This window comes from Clupea harengus, chromosome 8, assembly GCF_900700415.2.
Source record: "Clupea harengus chromosome 8, Ch_v2.0.2, whole genome shotgun sequence".
Lineage (NCBI taxonomy): Eukaryota > Metazoa > Chordata > Actinopteri > Clupeiformes > Clupeidae > Clupea > Clupea harengus.
Window position 1 is genome coordinate 3,859,615 of NC_045159.1, and position 26,500 is coordinate 3,886,114.

At 47.6% G+C, this 26,500-nt stretch overlaps 1 protein-coding gene across 3 annotated transcripts in view; it reads left to right on the plus strand.

Moving 5' to 3' along the window:
* Positions 1–26,500, plus strand: part of abr (ABR activator of RhoGEF and GTPase) — a 124,177-nt gene that overhangs the window by 56,122 nt on the left and 41,555 nt on the right. For all 3 annotated transcript variants that reach the window (XM_031571544.2, XM_012822022.3, XM_031571545.2), the window contains 12 exons: positions 1,624–1,731; positions 2,833–2,893; positions 7,839–7,891; positions 9,252–9,392; positions 9,916–10,037; positions 12,190–12,361; positions 14,062–14,178; positions 14,321–14,396; positions 14,729–14,833; positions 18,657–18,731; positions 24,021–24,118; positions 24,492–24,629. In XM_031571544.2, coding sequence (XP_031427404.1) covers positions 1,624–1,731; positions 2,833–2,893; positions 7,839–7,891; positions 9,252–9,392; positions 9,916–10,037; positions 12,190–12,361; positions 14,062–14,178; positions 14,321–14,396; positions 14,729–14,833; positions 18,657–18,731; positions 24,021–24,118; positions 24,492–24,629 — 1,266 coding nt within the window. The remainder of the gene's footprint in view (positions 1–1,623; positions 1,732–2,832; positions 2,894–7,838; positions 7,892–9,251; positions 9,393–9,915; positions 10,038–12,189; positions 12,362–14,061; positions 14,179–14,320; positions 14,397–14,728; positions 14,834–18,656; positions 18,732–24,020; positions 24,119–24,491; positions 24,630–26,500) is intronic.

Sequence of the window (26,500 nt, forward strand, 5' to 3'; positions counted from 1 at the left end):
TCTTTTTGTCCAGTTCCAAATACCTGCTGCCAGGTTTTATTTATTTATTTTTTTTATTATTTTTTTTTTTGTCTCTCCTGTGCTGTATTCTTAAATGCCCCATGTGCAAGAGGAGGTGCCACTGATGAAAGCGTTGCCAGGCAACAGATCACACCATGGAAACTGATTGGTGTCAGTGGCACACCCCACCTCTTCAGATGTACTTCTGATGGAGAGGAAGAGACGCTGGCCACCAGACAAGGGCAAGCTGTCTAGAGGCATTATCTGTTGCCATGGAGAAGCATGCGCTAACCTAAGATTCATACTGTATCTTACAAGCATTTAGGCACTCTAAGTAAAGCACTGCAAGCAGTGGGGGTAAATATCCAGATACACCCTGACAGCCTCAAATGCAAACCAAAATAATACACAGTTTGTAACCTATATAATAATCAAGAGTGCACTTGTAATCTACACATTAGATTGCTGTTGGAGTTTTCACCTCTACCCACCTTCACACGTCTTTCACATATTCATGTTCCACACCAGATCAATTCACGAAGTGACTGTGGATTAGAGCATACTTAAGAGGAGGACTCTGCAGTCTGCCGTTTCTCCTGGATTCTCATCCAACTCTACAGCGTATTATTAAGTTTGAGCCAATGCGAAACTGCTGACGGAAAAAGCTCTTTAACATTTAGGGGAAATAAAAGACTTTGAGGGACACTCTCCTTAATTCAGTTAGCTACCTTCATTTTGGGCAATATATATGCAGAGGATAATTACAGCTTACTGATGTACGTGAGGCGACGCAGCAGAACAGAGGAAATGTGTGTGTGTGGGGGGGGGGGGGGTGAAGATGGAGAGAAAGAGAGAGAAGCAGGTGGAGAGAAAGAGAGAACGAGAGAGAGACAGGGAGAAGATAGAGAGAAGAAATGCATCCGCATCCACAGATTTCACTGGGAAAGTGTGCATGTAAACGCATCACACCATGCCGAGAGAGGGGGAGAGAGGGGGAGAGAGGAGAAGACAAATGAGAGTAATACACTGGAACACTTTACGCTGTACTAAGATAGATGGAAAGTTGTACCAAAAGTGACCTAATGTAGTTGGTCTTGCTTATGTTTGTACTTAATCGCACACACACACACACACACAGACACACACACACACACACACACACACACACACACTCACACACACTCACATACAGACACTTAACTTAATCTTGGACTGCAGTCAGTGTTCTGGCCGTGCTTGTTAAAAAAGACTCCACAGCTTCCTCAGAGAAGCACACAGAAATATGCTCTTGCTCAAGTGAAGCCCAGCTTGAAAAACTTTCCCTCAGTCACATCTTTCTATAACCTTCAAATAATGAGCTGTCTGTGGAAAAACAAATTCAGTTGTTGTGACTTCCCAACCTGTCACTCCTCGTGAGCTCTGTCATCTTTCCCCATCCTCCCTTCGTTTCACGATCAACGCTGTTTCTGCTCGCTTCCTAGCTCTCCCCCATCACGCTCTCTTCTCCATTGTTTTCCCAATCCAGGTGTGTGTGTGTGTGTGTGTGTGTGTGTGTGTGTGTGGTCCGAAGGCTCAGTCCCACTCTTGAAATCATATGTCATTCCCTCCTTCGCTGCCTTGCAGGCCAGCGAGCTCGGCATGTACAAAGCTTTCCTTGACAACTACAAAAGGGCAGTGGAGACCGCAGAGAAATGCGCGCAGGCCAACGGTCAGTTCCAGAAGATCTCTGAGGTGGGTACTCTCAAATCTACACCCCCAACCCCCTATTTCCCACTTCCTACTTATGTATTCAGTTCCAGCCATTTTCCTTTTTTTGTGTTTTATTTTGATCTGATATCTGTCAGAAAAGTGCATTGATCATATGCTGAATCTGCAGCACTGAAGGTTATCTCAGACGCGCACACACACACCTCGTTAGGCAGTAGGCTGTATCGCTGTGTGTCTGAACAGTAATTGGCAATTATAATTATTCATAATTGTAAAAACAGTGTGACTCACAGGATAAGAACTGCAATCACAGTTTCAAAACTGTATTTACCTGCCTTGTAAAATGGCTGGAAGGTGGGTAGAGGTCTTTAAAGTGTGAGGTATGATGTATGACGCAATAAAAAAAACTCAACCAGTTCCATTTTCAAGGTCCAAGTGCATACATGTGTGTGTGTGTGGGTATATGTGTGTGTGCGTGTGTGCGTGTGTGCGTGTGTGTGTGTGTGTGTTTATCAGGGTCGCTCGTGTATTAGGCTGGGCTCAATTCCTCTTCATTAGCCCTTCAAGCTGGTGTCAGTTCAGCTCTGATTCCCAGCCAGTCATGCACTGCTGTGCATGTGTATGTGTGTGTGTGTGTGTGTGTGTGTGTGTCCTCTCTTAAAATATGATTGTGTGTTTGTGTTTGTGTGTGTGTGTGTGTGTGTGTTTGTGTATGTGTATGTGTGTGTGTGTCCTTTCTTAAAATATGTTTGTGTGTTTGTGTGTGTGTCAGGCTGTGAATCAGGACATGAGTAGACTCTTGCTGTGAGGGGAGGTGTGCTTAAATTAAACCGTGTAAACTAGCTCAAACTCAAACATGGGAACAAACTGTACCGTGGTGTGTCACTGTTGGTGCAATGTAATCATTTGTCTCATCTGTTCTCTGTATGTTGCATCTCTATATGCTCACAATTGTTTCTGTGCATTTCTGACAGTGTGTGTGTGTGTGTATGTTAAGAGCGGGAAGGAGAGTGGACTAAATTAGCAGTGCATAATTCATAGGTGGGGAATCTAGCTGATTCGGGATCAGTATGCAATCCTCATCATATGCTGCTTTAATAAGCGAATGCTGAAATATTTCCACAGAACCTGAAGGTGAAAGGACCAAAGGATTCCAAGGACCTTACCAGCACTGTCACAATGGAAGGTACGTGGAAAAATTTCTGTGTTTGTGTGTGTGTGTGTGTGAGTGTGTGAGTGGATCCTGCTTGGACTGATCAGAATCCAAAGAGTAAGCTAGGGCTCTTTAAGACTGGGACATGCTGTGCTCCTCTGTCTATACTTGAGTATGCAGTGAAGGGTGTATGGGTTTGTATAGGAGAGTTTGAGAGAGAGAGAGAGAGAGAGAGAGTGTGTGTGTGTGTGTGTGTGTGTGTGTGTGTGTGTGTAAGTTTGTGTGTGACAGAAAGACAGAGAGAAAAGAGAGAGAGGGACAAAAAACAGAGCTGTCTTGGTGAACGGGAGAGGGATGAGGGTGTGTGTGTGTGTGTGTGTGTGTGTGTGTGTGTGTGTTTGCCTGCATACTCTCCCTCCCTCCCTCCCCTCTCCTGGTCTCTGTCTGATGGGCTATGGGTGCTGAGGCTGCCTGAGAGAGATGGGAGGAGAGCAGAAGAGAGGAAAGAGGGAGACGGAGCAGAGAGAGACGGAGCAGAGGGGCAACTCTGCCATGGAGGTTTTCCTGGTGCTCAGGCTGTGTTGTAACTGCACTTACGGTAAAACCGGCATTTTTGCTCTTTTCCTTTGTCTTCTCCAAAGCTCTTTGATTTGATGTTGATGTAGGTTTTTTTCTTCTCCTATGTCCTTGATCGTCTGCTCATCAGAAGTTGAAACTTTATTGCGTGACAGTGAAGTGCTACTTAGTCCTGGCATTCCACAGTCATTCCCTGTGCTTTTTAAAAAATGTCACCGCGCTTAGATATTAATTAACAGATGTCGTCGCATTGGAGGACAATCAGAATGACTGCCGTGAAATTGCATGTCCCTCTATGTGAGTGCCAGCAGTCTTTAAGATCCTCGAAAGGTTTCTTCTAGAGAATCTGCATGAATGGAGGCTGGGGAAGAGAAGCAGTGTATGTGTGGGGGGGAAACATGTTTGCATATGCGCAAGTTCCAGTGGGCTCGTGCGTGTGCGTGTGTGTGTGTGTGTGTGCGTGCGTGTGCCGTGCTCCTTTTGAAGTTTCCGTGCAGCCTTACCTTGGTTGCTGGGGGATAATCCCCAACCATGTTCCGGCTGCGTTTCCCGGGTGATGGCAGCTTGACTGACAGCCAGATTGCACCTTCTCCCGCATCTGCAGGTTTAGTTAAAGACAGGAAGAGAGAGAGAAAGAGAGAGAGAAAGAGAGAGAATTGATCCTGCGGCTGCTGCGCTCTTTACATACGGGTCACGTTCAGCCCTATAGGATGAACCCTGTTTCACCGCCACAAGGCTCAGGGTGGAGGGGAGTGGAGGGGGGTGGAGGACGTGTTTGTCTGCAGAATCACAGAGATTCAGTCCGCACTGGAGTCCACTCTGCTCCTCCTCTGAAGTGTGGGAACTGTTAAGCTATAAATTATGGGGAATGGGAGTGGGGGGCTGTGTGTGTGTGTGTGTGTGTGTGTGTGTGTGTGTGTGTGTGTGTGTGTGTGTGTGTGTGTGTGTGTGTGTGTGTGTTAGGTGCACTTTGTGTTTGTAAACTGAGTCTGGGAAGCCTAGTCGAGCTGAAAGAGAGACAGAGACAGAGACAGAGACAGCACAGGGTGAAGAGTGAGTCAGTATGAATACACTGAATAAATATGAAACCACTTATTAACACATCAGAGAGTGTTGTTCACTGACGTGTTGTTTTGTTACTGTTTGTCTCTGAGAGGTGGAACCCCTGGCTGGCACTGTGTTGGCGTGCTGACGCACTTTGCCTTGCCATGCCTCCCCTCAGGTAGAGGCTCGTTAATCACTTGCTCTATTGATTGCGGCTCAGTGGGGATTTTCAGGCCATCATGCTCATCCTTTGGAGAAAGGCAAACAGTCCCGTCCAATCATACGAGCGTGTGTGTGTGTGTGTGTTATCAAATCACAGGGCTCCATTCATCACTGTCTAAAACCCTTTCCCTCTCAGGGAACTCTCTTGGCTAACTGTCGCAGTTATTTTCCCCTGTGTTTTTTTGGCTGATTGAGGTCTGTTTGTGTTAGTTGTTGCGTATTGGTCCTGTTGTGTATTGTTGATGCCACCAGTGTAGCAATCTGCCAGGCGGGATAAGTGAGCCAGCCTCTGGCTAAGTGCTCAGGTAGAGTCCATCTCTCCTCTGTCAGCAAGTTCTACCCTGCTGTCTGTCTGTCTGTCTGTCTGTGCCTCCTTCTGTCTCCGTCATGCTCTCTTCTTCAATCAGTCTCTCTCTCTCTTTCTGATTGCTTCGCTCTTTTTCTAGAAGTTGGTCTCTTTCTTAAATCGGTGTCTTATGGTCACAGTCAGAGGTGCGTGTGCGTTTGTGTTGGTGTGTGTTTGAGTGTTGGTCAGCCGAGGGTGAGAGCTGGCCCACACTGACGTTGTGATTAGTGGGGAGCAGCTGTGTGTAAGGGTGACCTTGACAGAGGCTCCATCACAGATCTGCCCCATGTGACCATCCATCTCCTTAGCAATCAGCACTCCTCTCCTTTCATCTGTTCTCTTCCTCTCCTCTCCTCTCCTCTCCTCTCCTCTCTTTCTCACCCCTCGCTTTTACCCAACACATACTGTACATCTAAACATTGAATCCTCTGTGGGATCTGTATGGCTTTTAACTGGAGACAAAAGAGTGTAAAACCTTCCTCAAACTGTGCAGATTCTGCAGCATTGTTTGTTCATTGATACTTTTAAATTAAAGTCCCTCTAAAGTTTTATTTTCTTGCAGATCATAATCAGTTGAGAGAGAAAAAAACCTTAACAAGCCTGACTCTTCATATATAGCTTTGCTGAGTTTGCTCGTGGTCCTTGATGAATGAGAAGATGTTATATAGTCACACTATCATATATCATATACCGCAGACACAGACACGGATAAAAACACTGTATTGACAGTGAAAGCTGTGAAGCTTGCAGAGTCACTATCGTTATTTGGAAAGGAACTCCTAACCACATATCAGTAAATTTGCAGAGGAAGTAATTTGAGAGGCTAAAAGCAAGGAAGTGAATCTTGCAATTTACTGACTTAGCGGAATATGTTTGATACGCATGTATGCACACATGTGTACACACACACACACACACATACACACACACACACACACACACACACACACATACACACACACACACACACACACACCATACACCATAGCACATAAAAGGCAGCCTTAGCCAGCGCTTCTGCTTACTTCACACAAAGGGCCTCTGTGAATTTCAGTCATAGTGGCTTGAGACAGAGAGAGAGAGAGAGAGAGAGTGAAGGAGAGAGAAAGAGAGGAATAGAGCGAGGGAGGGAGGGAGTGAGGGAGAGACAGAGAGATTGAGAGAGAGAGAGAGACAGAATGCTAGGGAGTGAGTGAGAGAGAGAGAGGGAGAGAGAGAGAGATTCAGAGCATTATTTATGAGCAGTCCGGATGCAGGAGAGCATGAAAGGGAATGAGAGAACACGGCTTCTGACGGGGGTGAGCTTCTAACATGGGCTCTGACACCAGCGGTGGGGAGAGGGGCTGACCAAGGAATCTGAGCAGAGATCAGAGAGAGAGAGAGGACCCAGTGCACCCCCCCCCGCCCCCAGTTTACCCTGAGATACAGAAGGCTATGTGGGTCTGTAATGAGGGGGGGGGGAGTGTAAAGAGAGAGGGGAGATGAGAGGAGAGGAAGTGCTCATTCAAGGCCCCTCTCTCGTCTGACCTCGGCTCAGATCTCCGTTAGCATCCTGCTCGTAGCTCTCACAGGTCTCTGATGCCAAGCTCTTTCAATGACATTCATTTTGATGTGTGTTTGGACGTCTGGATTGTCTTCTGAGCCTGCGTCTCTCTGCTGTGGACTGTGTGTGTCCTTCACGCTTTGACGTGTTTGTCCGTTGGGCCTGCATGCATGCAACCCAGTGGTTGACCCTCGTCTCTGGTGTCTTCCACTGCATGTTTCCCTCCATTCAGACGCCCACCCCAGCTCTCTCTGAGATGCTCCCTCACTGGGAGGCTCACGGGAGAAGAAGCCCAATTACCTCGCTGCTGAGATTGCATCCTGGTGTGTGTGTGTGTTTGTTGGAGGGAGTGTGTACAAGCTCATTATACAGCATATAGGCATGAAGGTGCATATATGAAAGTGCTTCAAATGTCCATGAGAATGTACATAAGAAAAGTATAGAGACTGGTGTGTGTGTGTGTGTGTGTGTGTGTGTGTGTGTGTGTGTGTGTGTGTGTGTGTGTTTGTTGGAGGGAGTGTGTACAAGCTCATTATACAGCATATAGGCATGAAGGTGCATATATGAAAGTGCTTCAAATGTCCATGAGAATGTACATAAGAAAAGTATAGAGACTGGTGTGTGTGTGTGTGTGTGTGTGTGTGTGTGTGTGTGTGTGTGTGTGTGTGTGTGTGTGTGTGTGTGGCGGTTGCATAACTGGCCTGTAACTGAGCGGAGTCTTTGAGTGGTGAAGGGCAGCCAGTGAGCTGCAGGCAGGGAGAGGATAGAGGAGGGGGGTCTTGACCCCATCACTCTCTCCCTCCTTCTCCCTCACTCTATCTCTCTCTTTTCTCTCTCTCTTGCTTTTTTTTTCTCTCGCTCTCTCCCCCGCCCCCTCCCTCTTTTCCTTCTGTAGAGACGCACAGCTTTCTTTACCAAGTACTAACAGTTCCCCCTCCCTGCCCCACCTCTAATCTGCCAGTCGTGGCTTTTTTCCGATGTCCAGATTAAGTGAATGCTGCAGTCATTTGCAATCCATCTTATTATAGAGCTTTGGGCGAGTAGTCCGTGAGTGATGTGGGAGTTTGAGCTGTAAGGCTCTGATGCATCTTCATTTGTGTGTGTGTGTGTGTGTGTGTGTGTGTGTGTGTGTGTGTGTGTGTGTGTGTGTGTGTGTGTGTGTGTGTGTGGCTGTGAGATCATACTCAGTTGTACAGTGTCCTTCGTAATATAACCAACTGAATGTTGTCTTCTGTTTGTGTTCTCAGCTCTACTGTACAAGCCTATTGACCGTGTGACCCGGAGCACATTAGTCTTACATGTGAGTATGAGGACGAGTGAATATACCACATATATATTATACTATACACATGTCATATATATTATACGTGTAGGAAGACCTGAACCAGCTCCCATATGTAGGCAAATATGCAGAAGCCCTTTTTCTGGTAGACATCCGTGTGCATATGCATGCGCATGACAGGAAGTAGACAAGTTCACAGCGAGGTCACCCAGTTTCACCACGACGGAGGGTGAGGACATTCGAAGGGGATTGTTCTTAAAGGGCGTCTGTTCACAGTGAGCGCTAAGCCTGCTGAGGAGAACAAGAACTCGGAATGAATGAATGAAAGAATTAATGAATTAATGAATGAATGAATGAATGAATGAAGGGCCCAACCTGGTGCGGATGTGCTCCGCGTTGAGTCATCCAACCAACCACTGGGCTCAGCAATCTGCAGAGAACAAAGACTTGTCCAAAGAGTCTGCGCTCTCTACCCCCTATGCAGATTGCATTGCAGTTTTTTTTTTTCATCGAGTACCCCATAGGACGCTGAACAAAAGCTAATGGATTCTTCTCAAAGGTCACCTTGACTCAATGGATGCCCAGCCAGTATGAATTTTAATGCTCACATTACTGAGTATACACACACACACACACACACACACACACACACACACACACACACACACTGATTCTCACACACCTCACTAACACAAGCGGCCCCTTCTCTGCCCTCACCTCACCTCGCCTCCCCTCCCTGCATGGGTTGCCTTGTCTGGGTGTTGATGTAGCTGTCAGAGGGGTTCATTGCTGAGTGTGGAACTGCTGTGAGGCAGGGGGAGATTTGCTGTGGTTGGATTTAAAGCTCATTTTGAGCATGGGGCTCTCGCTCTCTCTCTCTCTCTCTCTCTCTCTCTCTCTCACTCTCTTTCTCTCTCTTTCTCTCTCTCTCTCACTCTCTTTCTCTCTCACTCTCTTTGTCTCTCTCTCTCACTGTCTTTCTTTCTCTCTCACACTCACTCTCTCTCTGTGTGTCTCTGTGTCTCACTCTCTCTCTATGTGTCTCTCTCTCACACACTCTCTTTCTCTCTCTCTCACTCTCTTTCTCGCTCTCACTCACTCTCTCCCCCCAAAAAAGTGATTAAATACTGGAGGGATCCAGTGCTCAGACACAGATGAAGACCTACTTGGAGACAACATTGTTGTGGAAGACAGACTCTCCTTTGAAATCTAGATTCATGTTAGGTCTAATCCCCGTTCAGAAAAACATGGAGTCAAGTATATTTAGAGTACATTTATCATAAGGGGGAGACGTATGACTTGACATTTAGAAGGCATAAACATTGGTGTGAAATGAGTTTAAGGTACTGGTAGTGATTTGTGTGTGTGTGTTTCTCAGGACCTACTGAAACACACCCCAAAGGACCACCCTGATTTCCCACTTCTTCAGGACGCTCTGAGGATATCTCAGAACTTCCTTTCCAGCATCAACGAGGAGATCGACCCACGCAGGACCGCTGTCACCACGCCTAAGGGAGAGGTGTGTGTGTGTGTGTGTGTGTGTGTGTGTGTGTGTGTGTGTGTGTGTGTGTGTGTGTGTGTGTGTGTGTGTGTGTGTGTGTGTGTGTGTGTGTGTGTGTGTGTGTGTGTGTGCGCGTGCGCGAGAGAGAGAGAGGGGATGTAAGTATATCTCTGTATGTGCATTATCAGACATGTAATAAGCCCATTAGCAGGCAGTAATTGTTCAGCTTGAATTTCAGGTTCAGATGAGTGTTGTGGCTTCCCTGAAGTTGCATTCATATTTTAGATATTGATGATTGAATATCATCATGGGAAGCAATTCCAGTAAGACTTAATCATGCCACAATGTTGGCATCTTCTATCTTCATAATCACTAGACATATTTGTTCATGTAATTATTTGATTTGGATACTTTAGTAATGTTATTTTTCAAGGCCATTGCTAACGGCGCTCAGCCAGTTGTATAGAGGCAAGTTGTGTGCTAGTGAAACAGTCTGTGTTCGCTTAAACAGGAAATGATGTCATGTTGGTCTTCCGTGCAGGCTCGTCAGCTGGTGAAGGACGGCTTCCTGGTGGAGGTGTCAGAGGGCTCGCGGAAGCTCCGTCATGTCTTCCTCTTCACTGACCTGATGCTCTGCGCCAAGCTGAAGAAGACTCCAGTGGGGTACGGCGTGGCCTCTCTCTCTCTCTCTCGCTCTCTCTCTCGCTCTCTTATTTTCTCTTTGTAATGAGACTTGAGTCTAGTTTTCTTTGTCTCTCTCTCTCACATAGCTACACAGGTCATAAAATTGAAGGTAGCACACAGATTGAGCAGCTTAGTGGTTGCTTGCTGTGTTCTGTTAGTCCCTGAAGCTTAATGTGCCGTCTTGGTCCGCCATACGTCCCCATTCAACTAGGGTGGCCTTAGCTTCATCGTGCTCCTTATCCAATACACAAAGCTTTACTGCTAGGTGTGTGTGTGTGTGTGTGTGTAGGTGTGTGTGTGTGTACAGTTGGGATTTTGAGTGTGCCGGACTGAATTACTCTCGTCACCCCTGTCCTGATGAAGTGTTTCATTTATATGAGTGCCTTGCGTTTGACACCGTGGCCGTCAGCGAGGTTACCCTGTCCAGGCCACCACCGTCTCAGGGATTGATGGCTCCCACAGCCTGGCTGTCTGAGTGAAAAAACCTCACGTCTCCGTGACAACTCACATTTCCCATTCTGCCACCCACCCTTTCCCCCACTTTTATCTTTTTATCTGCGCTTCCCCAACACTCCTGGATTAGCTGAGGTTTGCTTATCTGCATTATAAACCTGGTTTATTCTACTGCTCTCAGGTCAGTCTCTATATGCATAAGCTCCATATCCAACAGGGGGGATGCTGTCTTTGTGTCTTGAGTCCAATGCTCATTTCCCACCGTGTCACCCTGATTATAGCCTCTCCCTTTGTTCTCCAGTTTATTCTAATTAGTGACAGAGACATGAATATTCATATGGTCCGATTACAATAAACAGACTCTGTGTAATGAGACTTGTCTGGTGTGTAAGTAGAGGAGACAAGCGAGGTTTATTTGGCATATTTTATTTGCTTTATTTAGACACGGCAGTTGCATAATGAGCCGGGCTGTGGAGCTGTGGAGCACATCTGGGATGGTTATGAGCTGCTGTATGGAGTGGAAGTGCTGTCAGTGTTGACAGGGAAAACAAAAACAACCAAACATAGTGTCAGTCCCCCACAGAGTTGTCTTACGCTTATACAGGGACAATTAGCATACAATACAGAATAGAAAGAAACATGGAATAGGAAATATGTGGGTGTCAGTATGTGGCCGGATGTGTGTGTGTGTGTGTGTGTGCGTGTGTGTGCGTGCGTGCGTGCGTGCGTGCGTGCGTGCGTGCGTGCGTACGTGCGTGCGTGTTCTGGTCTGCAATGAAGCGCATGAAACAGAGAAATTAGACCACTCCCTTATATTCCACTTCTTTGTTCCCCAAAATGAGAAGTATTGATGTGAAGTGTTACTGGAGGCCATGGAAGGCCAGTCTGCTACAGCCAGCCCTGTGTGTCGTATTCTTACACACATAGAGAGAGGGGGAGAGAGCACAAGGCTCCTGTTTTCATTAGCCTTTTTAGCCATAATTTAACGCTGCAGGACATTATCCAATAAAGGCCAAGGCCACTGCTGGTCTCAAGTCAACATTATGATAATATGTTTGGTCTGTCGTAGGATTCAGTCTCATAACTCACCAGCATAATGAATATGATTTGTGTGTGTGTGTGTGGGGGTGAATATGATTTCTGTGTTAATGAGTTGACAGTGTGCACCCCAGGCTGACTTCTGAATTCTCATTAGCAAAATGGAGGTGCTTTCCCCTGGACATTATTTTCGGCACATGATTTATGTGCAGATGTGCCACCGTGTTAATTTCTGTCACCATGGTTCCTCCAAAACATTATTAATGAGCTGTCATCTACTTTTAGCCTGTGTTTGAGACTAGGAGAAATGACTGCTCACAGATCCTCCACTCTGGCTGCATATAAATAATGTGAATGTTACAGGAACAAAGAGGTGTGCTTGTTTTTAGAACACATTAAAGGGAATATTAAATTACTGCAGCAATACAGCAGCCGTTTTTGTCTTGCAATCGTCCATTGTCCTCAGGTTCCTGGCCAGCTCTAATTGAATATTTCTCTCTCTCTCTCTCTCTCTCTCTCCGTCCCCCTCTCTCTCTCTCTCTCTCTCTGTGCTCTTTGCTCTTTGTTTGGTCGCCTCTCTCTCTTTTGCTCTCTGTTTTTTTGTATCTCTCCCCGCTCCATCCCTATGCCCCCCCCTCAGGAAGCACCAGCAGTATGAGTGTAAGTGGTACATCCCGCTGGCTGACCTCACCTTACAGACGCTGGACGACTCGGTCGAATCCATCCCGCACATCCAGACGATGCAAGAGCACGAGATCGACGAGATGAAAAACAAGATCTGCGGCCTCAAGAGTGACATTCAGAAGGAAAAGGTGTGCATGTGGTCTCTTTTTTTTTTACTGGCCCAGTCCATCCTGGAATGCTGATGTTCGAGTCCGTTGAGACCATTCAAAGCTGAGGGCTCTTATCTATGTATGTGTGCCAAACCACAGGAAACAACGAGTATTATGACAAGTGCTAGTGACCAGTATGCTAAGGGAACACATTTTTAAGCCAGACTTTCACTTGTCTGACCAGACCCACAATAGTGAGATATTCAGTTTAATTTAATTTGTATCAAGGCTTTATTCAAAGACCAAGATAGTAGCTGAATGTTGATCGGATTCTGGTTCTTATCAGGTTCAAATGTGCACAATATCCTGGCGAGATCCATGTCAGAGTTCAGCTGTTGTCTGGGAGCTTCTTTAGTGAGCAGCACTGTGCTTGTGCGCTGATGCAGCCCTGCTCTTTGTGGGGGTCATGGCTGTGACCACAGACTGGGGTCAGCTAAGGGCAGACACCGCTTCCAGGAACAGAGGAAGGGCCACTGCCCATAGTCCCCCCCCCCCCCCCCCCACCTCCCGTATGGCCTGCCATACCTGGGCGTGCCCGACAAGGCCTCGGCCCGGGGCTTGCACCTTCCACCCCCCATCTGCCCAGGGCTCTGTTTATCTTTAGGAATTAAAGGCTGTGTTCCGCTCTTAAGGGCCTCTCTCTGTGTGCGAGCCGAGCCGCTCGTGTTATCATTGGAATGAACCTGTCAGGAGTTACCGGTGCACTTGGAGAACAAGTTGTTTTGGTGGTTTGCTGGATGACTCATTAATGGTGTACACAAGATGATGTACTGTGTTTGATGTACACACACACACACACACATACACGCATGCACGCTTACTCACACACACACGTATACTCACACACACACATGCACTCATGCATGCACACACACACACACACACACACACACACACACAGATATGCACTCATAGTGTGAGAAGAGAGTTGGGCTTGTTTAGATTGAGTCGAGTACCATGGAACAGAGATAAGCATCTTATCCAGTGTAAACACGCATAATGAGTGTGGAGAATTTTGGGAACACTGGCGCATAGTCGCACACCCCTCACTTCCTCCCGTGCTCTCGCAAACACAATGGCTTGTAGGAACTTAGGTTTATATTGGGCTTCTGGGGATCTTCCATCGTCCAACACACACACACACACACACACACACACGCCTGAATATGCAGCACGAGCGGCCGCACAGCCCAAAGTGTGTTTGACCGAGAGCTGCGCCTCTGTGAACGACAGCGAGAGAGTTAGTTCTCAGGCAAGGTGGAGAAGGATGAAGGGATGTAGTGATGGAATGATGGAGGTGAAGATCTGTTTGGGGGGGGGGGGGCGAAGCCAAGCAGGGAGAGAAGCACAGGAAGTGATGCGATTTTTGGGAGTGCTAGGCCTGGTTACTTACCTGATCGACACTAGGGCAGTCACCCTTTAGCTGTAACCCTGGGAAGGAAAGTTCTTTAGTGGCTTGACTGGTGAAGCCTCCTTCATTTTAATTGAAAATGAAATTTTTGAAATTGTCCTGTTCTGAGAAACCATTTGTGGAACTTTTCCTTTAGAAAACATCTGTTCTTTATTAATTTTTTCGATGACTAAACACATTTATCTTGACTACTTGTTTGTGTGTGTGTGTGTGTGTGTGTGTGTGTGTGTGTGTGTGTGTGTGTGTGTGTGTGTGTGTGTGCGCACAGACGAAGGGACAGAGCCGAGTAGTGGATCGGCTGAGGAAGAAAATGAATGAGCAGGAGTCCTGTCTGCTCTTGCACTCACCCACAATCCCCTTCCGCATCCACAACAGAAATGGCAAGGTACGGCTCCCACAACACACCCCCATGTCAATGAATCTAGTCATAAGCATCTGGTCCTCCTGCCTACTCCATGGCTTCACATTTGAACACTAGAGGGAGCCATTGCTTTTGTATCTCAGTCCATCTCGTCTTTCTCCACCAGAGCTACTTGTTCCTGCTGTCTTCAGACTATGAAAGGTCAGAATGGAGAGAGAGCATTGAAAAACTGCAAAAGAAAGGTATGGAAAAACGAATAAGGACATCGGCATGTTTTAAATACTTAATAACTGTTATTCCTCTTAGAATTCTACCCATTATATAGGACTAGTCCTCTGTGAAGTCTCATTACTTACACATAGTGTATGTGTAAATAGCTTCTTCAGCATTGGTTAGATTAGATTAGATTCAACTTTATTGTCATTGCACAGAGTACAAGTACTGAGGCAACGAAATGCAGTTTAGCATCCAACCAGAATTTCTGCATTGGTGCTATTGTTTGTCACCAGGCAGCACAATGGTGTTCTCTGGCGCAGAGTGGTGTAACAGTGCTGTGTGTGTTGATGTGTTCCAGACCTGCAGGCGTGTGTGCTGAGCTCTGTGGAACTGCAGGTTCTCACCGGCTTCTGTTTCAAACTCAGAACCGTCCATAACATACCACTCACCAGCCACAAAGATGGTAAGTTTCTCTCTCTCTCTCTATCTCTCTCTCTCTCTGTCTTTCTCTCTGTCTCTTTCTCTCTTTTTCCCTCTCTCTCTGTCTGTCTTCTCTCCTATCTGACTTTGTTTTCCTTCCTCGCCCACACACGCGGACTCCCGCTCGCTCTGAGTTTAGCTTGGCACGTCTGTCTGCCTGCCTCTCTCCTGTGCTGCTCATTAGCTTCCTCACTTAATGAACGCGCCACCTTCAGCTGACACGGTACTGAATCCGGGCCACACTTGTTACCAACTCTGCTTTGAGTTAAAATTCCCTCTCCTCTTTCTCTCCTCTTTCTCTCCTCTTTCTCTTCTCTTCTCCCTCTCCTTCTCCGCTCATCGCTCCAGCTCTCCTCATAAATGTGCCTCTTGCTGCCGCCTCAGCAGCAGCAGTAACAGGAAAAAAGGCCAACTGAATTTTAAGTGGAATCTGGGTTACAATCTGTTTCCAATCCACTGATAACCTGTGCCATGTTGTTTCCAGCCGCGGCCTTGCAAAAAAAAAGTTTCATGGCCTTGTTTGTTTGTCTTTTTCTCTCTCTCTCTTCAAATATTCTTTTTTTTCTCCGGTGGGACTTGATATGTGACTGTTTGGACTGAGGTGACATTAAAGCCATGCGTTCTCTCCCTGCTGCGATCACACCGGATGGAGGGGGAAAATCACAGGGGGGAGCGCCCTCATTCTGCCCCTGTGTTTCCACTCAGTCTCACCCCCCACAATGCTGAATTCCACCTCCACCTCCACCTCTACAGCCACCCCAGACCTCCACCACCATACCCTCTCGACAGCAGTGACATGAGATTGGGATCTTATCGTGTAGTCTATCTCCTGCTCTCCTCTAGGGCCTGTCTTAATGACCCCCCCCCCCCCAGAGGATTGCCCATGCCTACTTTGTGGAATAACACTCTGTTTTGCAAACATGGTTGATTTAGTTGACCACAGCAATTTGATCTAATTTTACTGGAAGCATGAAAGACTTCTGGCTACCTAATTAGGCTGTATAACCTTAATGGGTGCGTGTAAAAGTCTTGAGCTTTTTATAGTAACCTTATTAAATGTTTGTGTGAATACACAAACATTCACAAACACCCCCTAGTGGCGCTTCAAGCTAAATGCACCCAAACTACTCATTGCGGCATTATGGCAGTACAAATTTAGCAAACAGTACGACGGCCAGCTCTTGAAGTTCAGGCTGAAAAGTGTGTAAGGACAAACCTCCACTGGCTCTGTGTGCTGTGGGAGTGAGTTAGCTGAAACAGGCCTCCAGTTCTGGGAGACTGACACACATTCACTGCCCCTGATGCCTCCATCCCCCTACGCACACACACCCCTGCCTTGTAGTGAAATATAAGGAAGAGGGGACAGGCTGAAATACAGACCAGCTGGGGTAGGAATGCACACCCCTGTGCCCCCCCCCCCCCCCCAACTTACAATCACAGCCCCTCACTGTTCTCACAGCTTTGATTGCTGAGAGGCCTTTGACAGAACAGGGGCACTGTGACAGTCCATTACAGTCATACAGTCACTGCCATAGCAGGCTGTCTCAGGTGTGTGAAGGGTCATTAGCAGAGGAAGTGGGTCGTGTACCGCGGCTCCCACAGACCAGGCCTGTTCTGGGATCAGTCCTGAGGAGAGGTCGAGGGCAGGGAGGGCAGGCAGGGGACTGCGCTGAGAGCAGTGATCTGATCTGATTGCCTGGAGCTGGCAGGAGGGGAGACTTCGTGGGGATTATTGAGTCTCAGGATTCTCTGATTCAAAGATAACATCCTCCTTGTTATTCTTCGTCTCTGCGCTGGCGGTGCTCAGAGAAGTGATACAGACACACGCATTGTCTTCTGTTTGGAGGAAGGGATCATACAGTCAGAGGAGGCTGTTTCTGAACCCCTGACACACACACACACACTCACGTACACACACACACACACACACACACACACACACACACACACACACACACACTTATACTCACATGCACACTCATTCTTTCTCTCTCTCACTCACACACACGTTAACATATATTCACGTGCATATTCATTCTCTCTCTGTCACTCTCACTCTCACACTCACACTCACACACACACACACACACACACACACACACACACACACACACACACACTCACACACACATACAGTTATTATATTGGAGGCTGGCCTCTTATCTGAGGCCTGGGTGTTGTAGTGACACAGTTGGCCCTCCTGTGTGAAATGTGTGTGTGTGTGTGTGTGTGTGTGTGTTTGTGAAATGTGTGGGCCGTGCAGCCCTTTCAAGCCCGTCCAGCAGGGCAGGGCAGAACGTGAGAGAGTCAGCGCACTTCACACACAGATGACTGTGTGTGTCTGTGTGTGTGCGTGCGTGGGGGATGTGCACGTGTGCATACGTGTGAGTTCATCTGTGTCAAGGACACCCTGAAGACATTTCTCCTGGGTCTCGCTGTATATTTGAAGAGCTTACCTCCACATTTATGACAGAAAATATACAGGGTGCCCTTTGAGATGTATGGCAGTCATGATGTGAAAGGGTGTTAACATATACAGTGTTACAAGGGTGGGTCACATTTTTATAACCCAGTTCAGAGTTCCCAGAGTTCCTTTCTGTAGAATTTAGAACAGATTGCATTTAGTAGTGTGACTGTATATGGGGGGAAAATATGCATCTTATTTGAAATAACACATCCAAGAGCTGACTAATGCAGCTATACATTCGACTTACCCTCTCAAGAAAACTTTACATCCACGCATTACATTCAAACTTGGGATGTAACATCATATCCTCTGTGTGTCAGAAAGATTTGCTCCTCAGTTCGTCTAAGACTCTTGACTCAGCTTATTGCTTGCGGGCAAAATAGACTTAGAATAGAAAATGGGCCCAGCTGAGACCCCCTCAGTTCAGGTCTACTTTCCCCTGTTCTTTTGTCCATGACTGTCTTCTCTTTCTGCACCTCTCCTCTCTCCTCTCTCTTCTCTCCTCTCCTCTCTCCGTCTCTCAGTCTCACCTCTCTACTCTCTCCTCTTTCCTCGCCTCTCTCCTCACTCCTCTTCTCTCTCCTATCTTCTCTCTCCTCTCTCCTCTCTCTTCTCTCCTCTCCTCTCTCCGTCTCTCAGTCTCACCTCTCTACTCTCTCCTCTTTCCTCGCCTCTCTCCTCACTCCTCTTCTCTCTCCTCTCTTCTCTCTCCTCTCTCCGTCTCTCAGTCTCTCCTCTTTCTGCACCTCTCCTCTCTCCTCTCTCCGTCTCTCCGTCTCTCAGTCTCTCCTCTTTCCCCAGATGCAGTCTGGAGGTGTGTGTGTGTGTGTGTGTGTGTGTGTAAGAGAGGATTGCTGTCATCTGAGGGGCCTCGTCTCCTCCGTCTCACACTCCCTCATTCCCACAGGAGGGTTTAGTTCCAGCAGCCTGAGAAATGGCACACACCCACCCACACACACACACTCACTCACTCACTCACACTCACACACATACACACACACCTAATCCCCTACCCCAAACTCCCCCCCCCCCCCCCCCCACACACACACACACCCATGCACACACACACACACATAAATCCTATTTGTTAAGATGGTAAAGGCATGATAAGTCTGAATAAATAGGGAAGCTGTTGAACCACCGTGTCCCCACAAGGCCGCACTGCAGCTAAAGCAACATTTGAGGTGGAACCCAAGCATCCCTTGCCAGGATGCTATTTGTGTAGCAAAGGGTTTTTCTTCTGATCAACTTTGAAATCATGTGATCATGTGAGATGTGCTTGTTGTCCCTCATGGCTCCCTGTAGCTGAGAGTGTTTTTTTTCTTCTCTTTCCTCCCAGATGAGGAGTCCCCCGGGCATTATGGCTTCCTGCATGTGATTGTCCACTCGGCCACAGGATTCAAGGAGTCAGCCAGTAAGTCAAGCCCTTCTCAAGCTGCAGGCTCTGCCGCCAACATTCTCTCAGTCTCTTTCCCTCTGTTGTCCCTGTCTGTTGTTGGTGTGTGTGTGTGTGTCTGTGCCTGTGCCTGTGTGTGTGTGTGTGTGTGTGTGTGTGTGTGTGTGTGAGAGAGAGAGAGAGAGAGAGAGAGAGAGAGAGAGAGAGAGAGAGAGAGAGAGAGAGAGAGAGAGAGAGAGAGAGAGAGAGAGAGAGAGAGAGAGAGAGAGAGAGAGAGAGAGTGTGTGTGTGTGTGTGTGTGTGAGTGAGAGAGTGTGAGTGTGTCTGTGTGTGTGTGTGTGTGTGAGAGTGAAAGAAGTAGAGTGTGTGTATAAGTGCACATGCATGCATGTGGTTGTGTGTGCTTTAGGGCTTTGTCTGTCTTAGTAAATACCTGTGTATGGTTCACAGATACCATGCATTATCTGTGCTCACAGGAAGAGCTGTTGCTCCATCAAGACGTACAGCCCTCGAGTAATTTACTACACATGTTACAACCCCAAACAATGAGAGTGCGGCCGAGCCTTAGGTCTCTCTCAATTCCCACCAGGCAGGTACATTTCCCCGCAGAAAGACCTTAGCAGACGTGGGCCTGATCCTATCTGAGGTTTTGACCCACCGCTGTGGCCGGGCCTGGTCCTGATAAAAGCAGGCAGTGAAAGCAGAGTGAAGCCGCAGAGCAGGTCCCAGTGGAGATGCTCCTGACCGCAGCCCGGCATTCCTGCAAGGCCTTTCATGTTGAGGCGCGCCATGTGCATGCGCCCCAGAGCTCAGAGAGATCCACTGACGTGAAGTGGAGGAGGCCTTTCTATGGTAGCCCTTTGAGGACACACAGGACCAAGGAAGCGGGGGGGGGGGGGGGGGGAGCTTGTGATTGCTGTTGACCCCCCCCCCCCCTTCACTGTGACCTCTCACCACACCCCATCCCTACAGACTCAACTACAGAAATCTTGACAATCAGCAGCTGTCTGATTTACTGCAGGGCTGTGTGTGTTCCTCAAGCAAGAGTATGTGTGTGTGAAAGCCACAGAGGGACTTGTTACATAAGCTTCAAAGATATACTAAGAGACAGAGATGACAGGACAGAAATAACACCACTTGGTGCACAGAGGCTGCTGTTTCTATAACCGCATGAGTAAGGGCTTTGGGCTGATGTTGTCATACATCTACTGGACTGAAAAAGCTGCACCTGGATCATAGGTGCCAGAGTTCAACACAGTGTAGAGCCTGGTCGTATCACAGAGCCGTTTGATATTGTGTGTGTCAGAATGTACAACTGCGGTATATAAAGAGCACAAGCATGGCTAGCATTTGTTCGATCAGGTAATCTGTTATGTGCTATGCCTGAGGGCCCCTTAGAATTTGGACAGGAGACTCGATGTGGCCCAGGTAAGCATCAGGTCACAGTAGAGCATTTCAGTGTGTTTCCTTTTTCCCTTCCACAAAGGTTGGCTTGTTCCTAAATTCTTTCTTTAGAGGGCACATTGTGCAGAGAGGATGTAACTGTTTATTTTATTTTATTCTTCCCTTTCTGCTAAGCATGTGGTGTGCATTCATCACCGACTTTTTTAAGGTTGCTTCAGAGGCATAGCCACAGCAGACACCTCTCATCTGTTTTTGCTTTTTTTTGTGCTTTTTTGTGAAAGGATTTGAAAGAAGAAGGTGTATGTGCGTGTTTGTGGGTGTGACGTCTCTGTACACTCATCTATGTGTGCGGTTGTTTTTTGCTCTGCTGCCATGCTCAATTCGAATCAGGATAAAATGACATCTGCTGTGTGAACACTGGGACACGACACCTTCATGTACTCTCACAAGAGATGCCTGAGGACCAGCTCCACCACCACACCAGTTTTTTTTTGGTGTGTTTTTAAATTTTTTTGTTTAAAGAAAGAGCTGCAAATTGGCTGTTGCTTGTCGGACCCTCTTCTGTGGGATCTGATTCTCAGGATGTGAGTGAGCCGGTCTTAGGGAACGTGCGCCAGCCTCCGTGGAGCCCCCGCTGAGCTCCAGCTCCTCCGAAAGGAAACTAAACCAAATCTGCGCTCAGGGCGACGGCAGAAAACTGGGTTGTGGACATAAGGGAAGGGATTCGATTGGATCCTCAGAAGAGAGACTGAGCGAGGAAAAAGAGAGAGTGGGAGAGAAAGAGAGTGGAAAAAAAAGAGTTAGTAGCTGACTGGCCTAGAATGTTGAAGCAGTATCTTAGCATCAGCTTATCCCAGCTTTTATTCCCTCTTGGCATTTAGTTACAGTAGACTCTCAGGTCATCTTCTCTCCATGAGATTGTAGCAGTACAGTACAGTGCTGTGCTGTGTGTTTTGCATTCAGGTTTGTTATTCAGTTGTGGTTGATGTATTTTCTCTCTCACACACAGTTTCCCTTTTCCTGTCTTTAATCTAATCCAGTGCCTATTTAATTCTCTCTTCTTTAAGAATCTCCCCCCCCCCCCCCCTTTTTTTTTTGTTATTAATGCCATCACTCTGGATCCAATCAAAAGGAATTAGATTAGACTGTATCCTGTCTGAAATTGTGCCCTCATTCCCTCTTCCCTTCACTCTCTCCTGCTTCAGCCTTACAATAGACTCTACTGTGACTGGCTCTGGTGGCTTCAGGCCCTTGAAGCCTCCATGTGTGTATACAAACTGTACACATTCCCACCGGTGCTGGATGGGGGTTTTGCACCCGAAGGTATGGGACCAGTGAACCACAGGAGGCGGAGGGATTTTCAGACATTGTAGTTTAATTTCCCTTTTCGTCTGTGTGTGCACCCACTAATGACCACCCCCGGTGATCTGACATCCTGACGATCATCCAGTCTGCCATGAAGGCCTGGGAATGCTGGCACACAAGGAGGGAGCTCTAAAGGCTCCTTGACTGTGAAAGGTAAACCTTCGCAGCCTCACGTGCAGAGACTGAAGTGGAGATGTCGTAGCTCACCCTTGTCTGTGTGTGTGTGTGTGTGTGTGCGTGTGTGTGTAGGACATCACACACTCTTATCACACTGCGGTCACACCACCCAAACAGCCAAGTTGTAGTTACCCATTTGCCCAAGGCACGATAGAGAGGGAGGAAAGAGCTAACACGTGAGTGTTCAGTGTAATCAGTGACATTTAACACTGGTTCGGTCTACAGTCTCAATGAAATGTTAATTTGCTTAAAATGTGCCTTCATATCCTCATACGAAAGCAATCCTGATTTGCTTTCTTCGGGTGAGATGATGAAATTGCTGTATAAGCTAGTCGTCAGCCATATGCACTGCAGTGTTGCGTTTTTGTAGCTCTTATCAACAGCCTCTCCATTGGCCTCCCTGGTATTTCACCCTGACCAATGACGAGCACTTTATCACTGTTTTCGCGTAGATAGAATAGCCGGCGTGAGATCTCTACACCCTCCAAAATGTCAGTCAGCTCAACAGAGACAGAGCTCCCCCTAAGGCTCTGGGCGCTGCTCTGCTTTCTCAAGCACCTGGGCTCTTCGGCGCGTTATTGCTGCGTAGACTGTGAACCTGACACCGCCCGCGCCGACACCTCAAAGGCCCGGGCCAACTCTCCGTCTGGCTCATCTTTTGAAGTGTGCTCTGTTTCCTTGGTCCTCCTCAACAGAAGTGGGTTTCTGTGCCTCCGTACTAACATTTGAAACCTTCGCCGGGCCCAGAGGATATGTGTTTGACCTGCTTTTCTCCCTTTAGTGTTTGTAGCCGGGCCAGTAAAGCCTTCAAGAAATAGGCTGTCGAAAGAGAAGGCATGTTGCTGGTTAATCTGTTGAACCGGCCCGGGGGCTTTTAGTGAAAGATCTTTATCCATCCTGCAGTTCATTTGGTGGGGAGGTAACTGAGCGGTCAGGGCAAAGTCCCTCTTCCCTCTGGGGTTCACCGACAGTCCTCCTGTCTCCTACCTCAGCAGTTTGCTGCGTCTCCTTCAGTGTGGACTCGACGTTTGCTTCTCGCGTTTGCCCCTGACTTCGCCCATACTTAGTATTATGCCTAGGTCAGCGGGCTGGTCTGACGATCTCATTGGCCCCTCAGGAGGTTAGACGGTGGAATTCACTCATTCTGAGTGGGCATAGCTTGCTTGGTGTTCCCAGATCAGACATTTACATGATGTTTGGTCTGGACATTCTCAGTGGGAATTCATTTTGGTTGGGGATGTTGTCAGTGAGCATCACAGAAAATGATATGATCAGCTTGTGACAAGTTTTGCAAGATTTTAACATGGAAGTGCCATGTTGGGCATAGCCATTGCAAAAAAATACTTTTTTTACTTGATAAAACCAGAGGAGAACTGCAATATCTTTCTCTTGAAAGATGGTCTTAGTTTATTTCATTTCAAGGTTAAAAGCCACAACAACGCAAATTGTATCACTGTCCAAATACAGTCCTTTTGTAGTTTCTAGACTGTAGGAATAGTGACTTCATTCTGGCTAGGTGATCCTGATTTTTAACCTTACACTCCAGCTCGAAATGGAGTTCTGTCTATGTCTAGATTTTTCTCACCTCCTGCTCTATGCTACAGCAGCACACCCCACACATCTCGCACAGGTCAAAGGTCGCCGTGCGTAGCCATCCATCAACCTGTCGAGGGAGGCACAGCCGCTCGGGGGGACGCGGCCCAATCAATGACACGGGGCCTCTGCGCGGTGTGGGGCAGCCTCTCTAATGACATGGCTCTGTGGAAACGCATGGCAGCCCAATAAATGAGTGCATTAGCAGGGCTGACACCTCCCTATCCTGGGCTGAGTTATTCTTATCCCCCGAGGACATAGCTGTCTCTGTGTGTGTGTAGGTTTTTGTGGGTGTGAGCGTGTGAGCGTGTGAGTGTGTGTGTGTGTGTGTGTGTGTGTGTGTGTGTGCGTGTGAGTGCGTGTGTGTGCGTGTGTGTGCGTGTGTGTGTGTGTGTGTGTCTTGTGGCTGAAAAGTCCTCAATACATTTGCTTTGTCGATGTTGACACACATGGTCCGTTTTGCTAATTAACGGCCACGCACTTGATGGCAAACTGTCAGTGCTGTGACCCTTCACACAGTTTTATTTTCATGACTTTTTTTTACCCCACTGTTTATGCACCACTTAACACATAGCTCAAGGCAAACTCAGACGTATGGCTTAGCGCCTCATAAACCTGTCCCATTACTGAGTATTAAGAAGACTGGGTGCTTATCCATTTAGGGCATAGTTTTACTGTATATGTAAATGAAAATATAAAAAAATGGTGGGATTCAGAATGTCCTTCATAGTCCGTGTTCATACAACCCCCATTTTGCTCCCTGACTAGATCTCTATTGTACTCTGGAAGTCGACTCCTTTGGGTACTATGTCGGAAAGGCCAAGACCCGCGTGTTCCGAGACACCACAGAACCAACCTGGAATGAGGTGAGTGTCCTTTTCAGTTCATTTGTCAGTGACGATGAATGTTGATTAATGTGTATGTTGATATGCTATAAAGCAAAGGCTAGTATCTGTGGTCCCTGGGTTGATGTTACAGAAAATACACAGTTACAATACCTAAATCAATTTGAATGATTTGTATGTGTCCAGTGATCTAATATGTACTGGAATAGTGTTTCATTCACGTGAGGATTTGACCAGACTGACTGAAGCGCTTTTCTCCTGCTCTGCTTTTCTGTGTAATCCTGCCCGCTCGTCTTTCAGGTTGTATTTGGGCCCTTGGTTCAGCCTGGGATCGATGATCTAGATCAGTCAGGAGAAGCCCTTTCTCTCTAATACAGTCATGTCTCCACAACAGGAGTTTGAGATCGAGCTGGAAGGCTCCCAGTGCTTACGGATCCTCTGTTATGAGAAGTGTTACGACAAATCCAAGCTCAACAAGATCGACGACGACAACGAGATCGTGGACAAGATTGTGGGGAAGGGCCAAGTTCAGGTAAGGAAGGGCAGCCTCTTCCCTGGTTTATACTGTAGCTCGTCATCATTGCTTAAAATTGCGCAGGAGTATTTGGAGAGCCCAGCTTGGCCCAGCCTGAGAAGCCCAGTGCCACAGTACCACAGTGCCACAGTACCACATCGGGTGGTTTCCCCAGTGAGTCAGTGCTATTGTTGTCGAAGCCCTTCATCAGCTGAGGGTTGTTGCGGTGGACGCCCCCTCTCTACTGACGTGAATCGGTTGGTTTTAAAGTCTGAGAAGAAAATGGTTCACTAGGTTTGCTTTCCCTTGTGTGGGAAAACACGCCATTAAACATTCCAAAGCCTTGTTGTTTGGGGTGGGGTTTTGGGGGGTGATAAGGGGTGTGGGGGTGCAAAGTCTGGTGGTGAGTCATTTAAACGTGGCTTTCTTCCATCTGTCGCTGTTTTTCCCGTTATAGATTCTCACACTTCAAGCACTTTCCCCTCATGTTGAATTATAAAAGTCTTTAGGTAAGTCAAGTGTAGCCACACACACCTCCCGGGAGATCTCATGCAAGTGGTTGTGAATAGAACTGTGAATGAGTATGTCATCATTTAACTGCACTGAGGGAGCTTCAGCCGGGTCTTTGAGAAAGTTTATATGAGAAAGAAGTGGATCGCCACTCCACGTCCTGGACCCACATGATGCATTGCACTCTCCCAAATCATCCCTGAAATACCACTCTCCTCCAAAACTAGGGCAGGATGAGGGAAAAAAACACAGAACTCGGAGCCTGGGGGAAAAAAGTCTTAACTGCAGTGTGCTCGCCCTCCCCCCTGAGGAGGATGAGAACCAGAAGCGAGCCGGTGGCGCATTTGTCTCCCCAGTCCTCCTCCCTTGTCCTGGTGTTACTGCAGCAGCAGCAGCAGCAGCAGCAGCAGCAGCAGCTCATACCTCATACCTCATGTCTCCGTCTCGCCAGAACAGAGACGGGCCGTGTCAGACAGTAGCCAAGTGTGCGTGGAGTCGTACTATTCTGGAGACAAGGAAGGTACTAAATAACACACCAGGGGGGTTTGGTCTCCCTCTCACTGACAAGTGGAGCAGAGCATCAGAGTGCTGAGTGTGAGTGCTGAGTGTGAGTGTGTGTGTGAGTGTGAGTGTGAGTGTGAGTGTGAGTGTGAGTGTGAGTGTGTGTGTGCCTGTGTGCCTGTGTGTGTGTTGTGTGCGCCTGTGTGTGTGTGCGTGTGCGTGTGTGTGTGTGTGTGTGTGTGCGTGCCTTTGTGTGTGTGTGTGTGTGCCTGTGTGCCTGTGTGTGTGTGTGCGTGTGTGTGTGTGTGCGTGCCTTTGTGTGTGTGTGTGTGTGTGTGTGTGCCTGTGTGTGTACGCGCAGCACTGGAGTGAGTATAGATTTGAGCCAACACTTTGGTGCATTGTGAAATAGCCTGTGGGCTTTGGGCGGTGTTTGTGTGAGCCGAAACATGGCATGAATGCCGGTCTGTCTCAGCAACAACCAGCACTGGTGCAGCTATCTGCTCCACCACAGTCAAAGAGAGCCATGCCTGTTGAATACAGAGAGGCAAACCCTTTTCCCTCCTTTCATAAACCGTACCCCTATCACATTTCAAGACCCAGTGTGATTGTTTTTTTTTTATAGCTCAACTAAGTGGTTAATGATTTCCTTTCCGCTTTGGACAGGACTGCTTTCATAAGTCGGTTGCGTCCAAATTTTCAGGCTCCTCATAGCAGGAGATTGTTTTGAGCGGCTCAATTTGACCTTGAGAGTTACTAAGGTCCGGTCTGTTTTTCTCCCCCGTCTCACGTGAAGGCCCTCTCCAGAGAGACGCTTGCTCAACACATCTACACATCATCCCAGAGACATTCCGGTCTCGCTGCCCAGACAGCTGAAG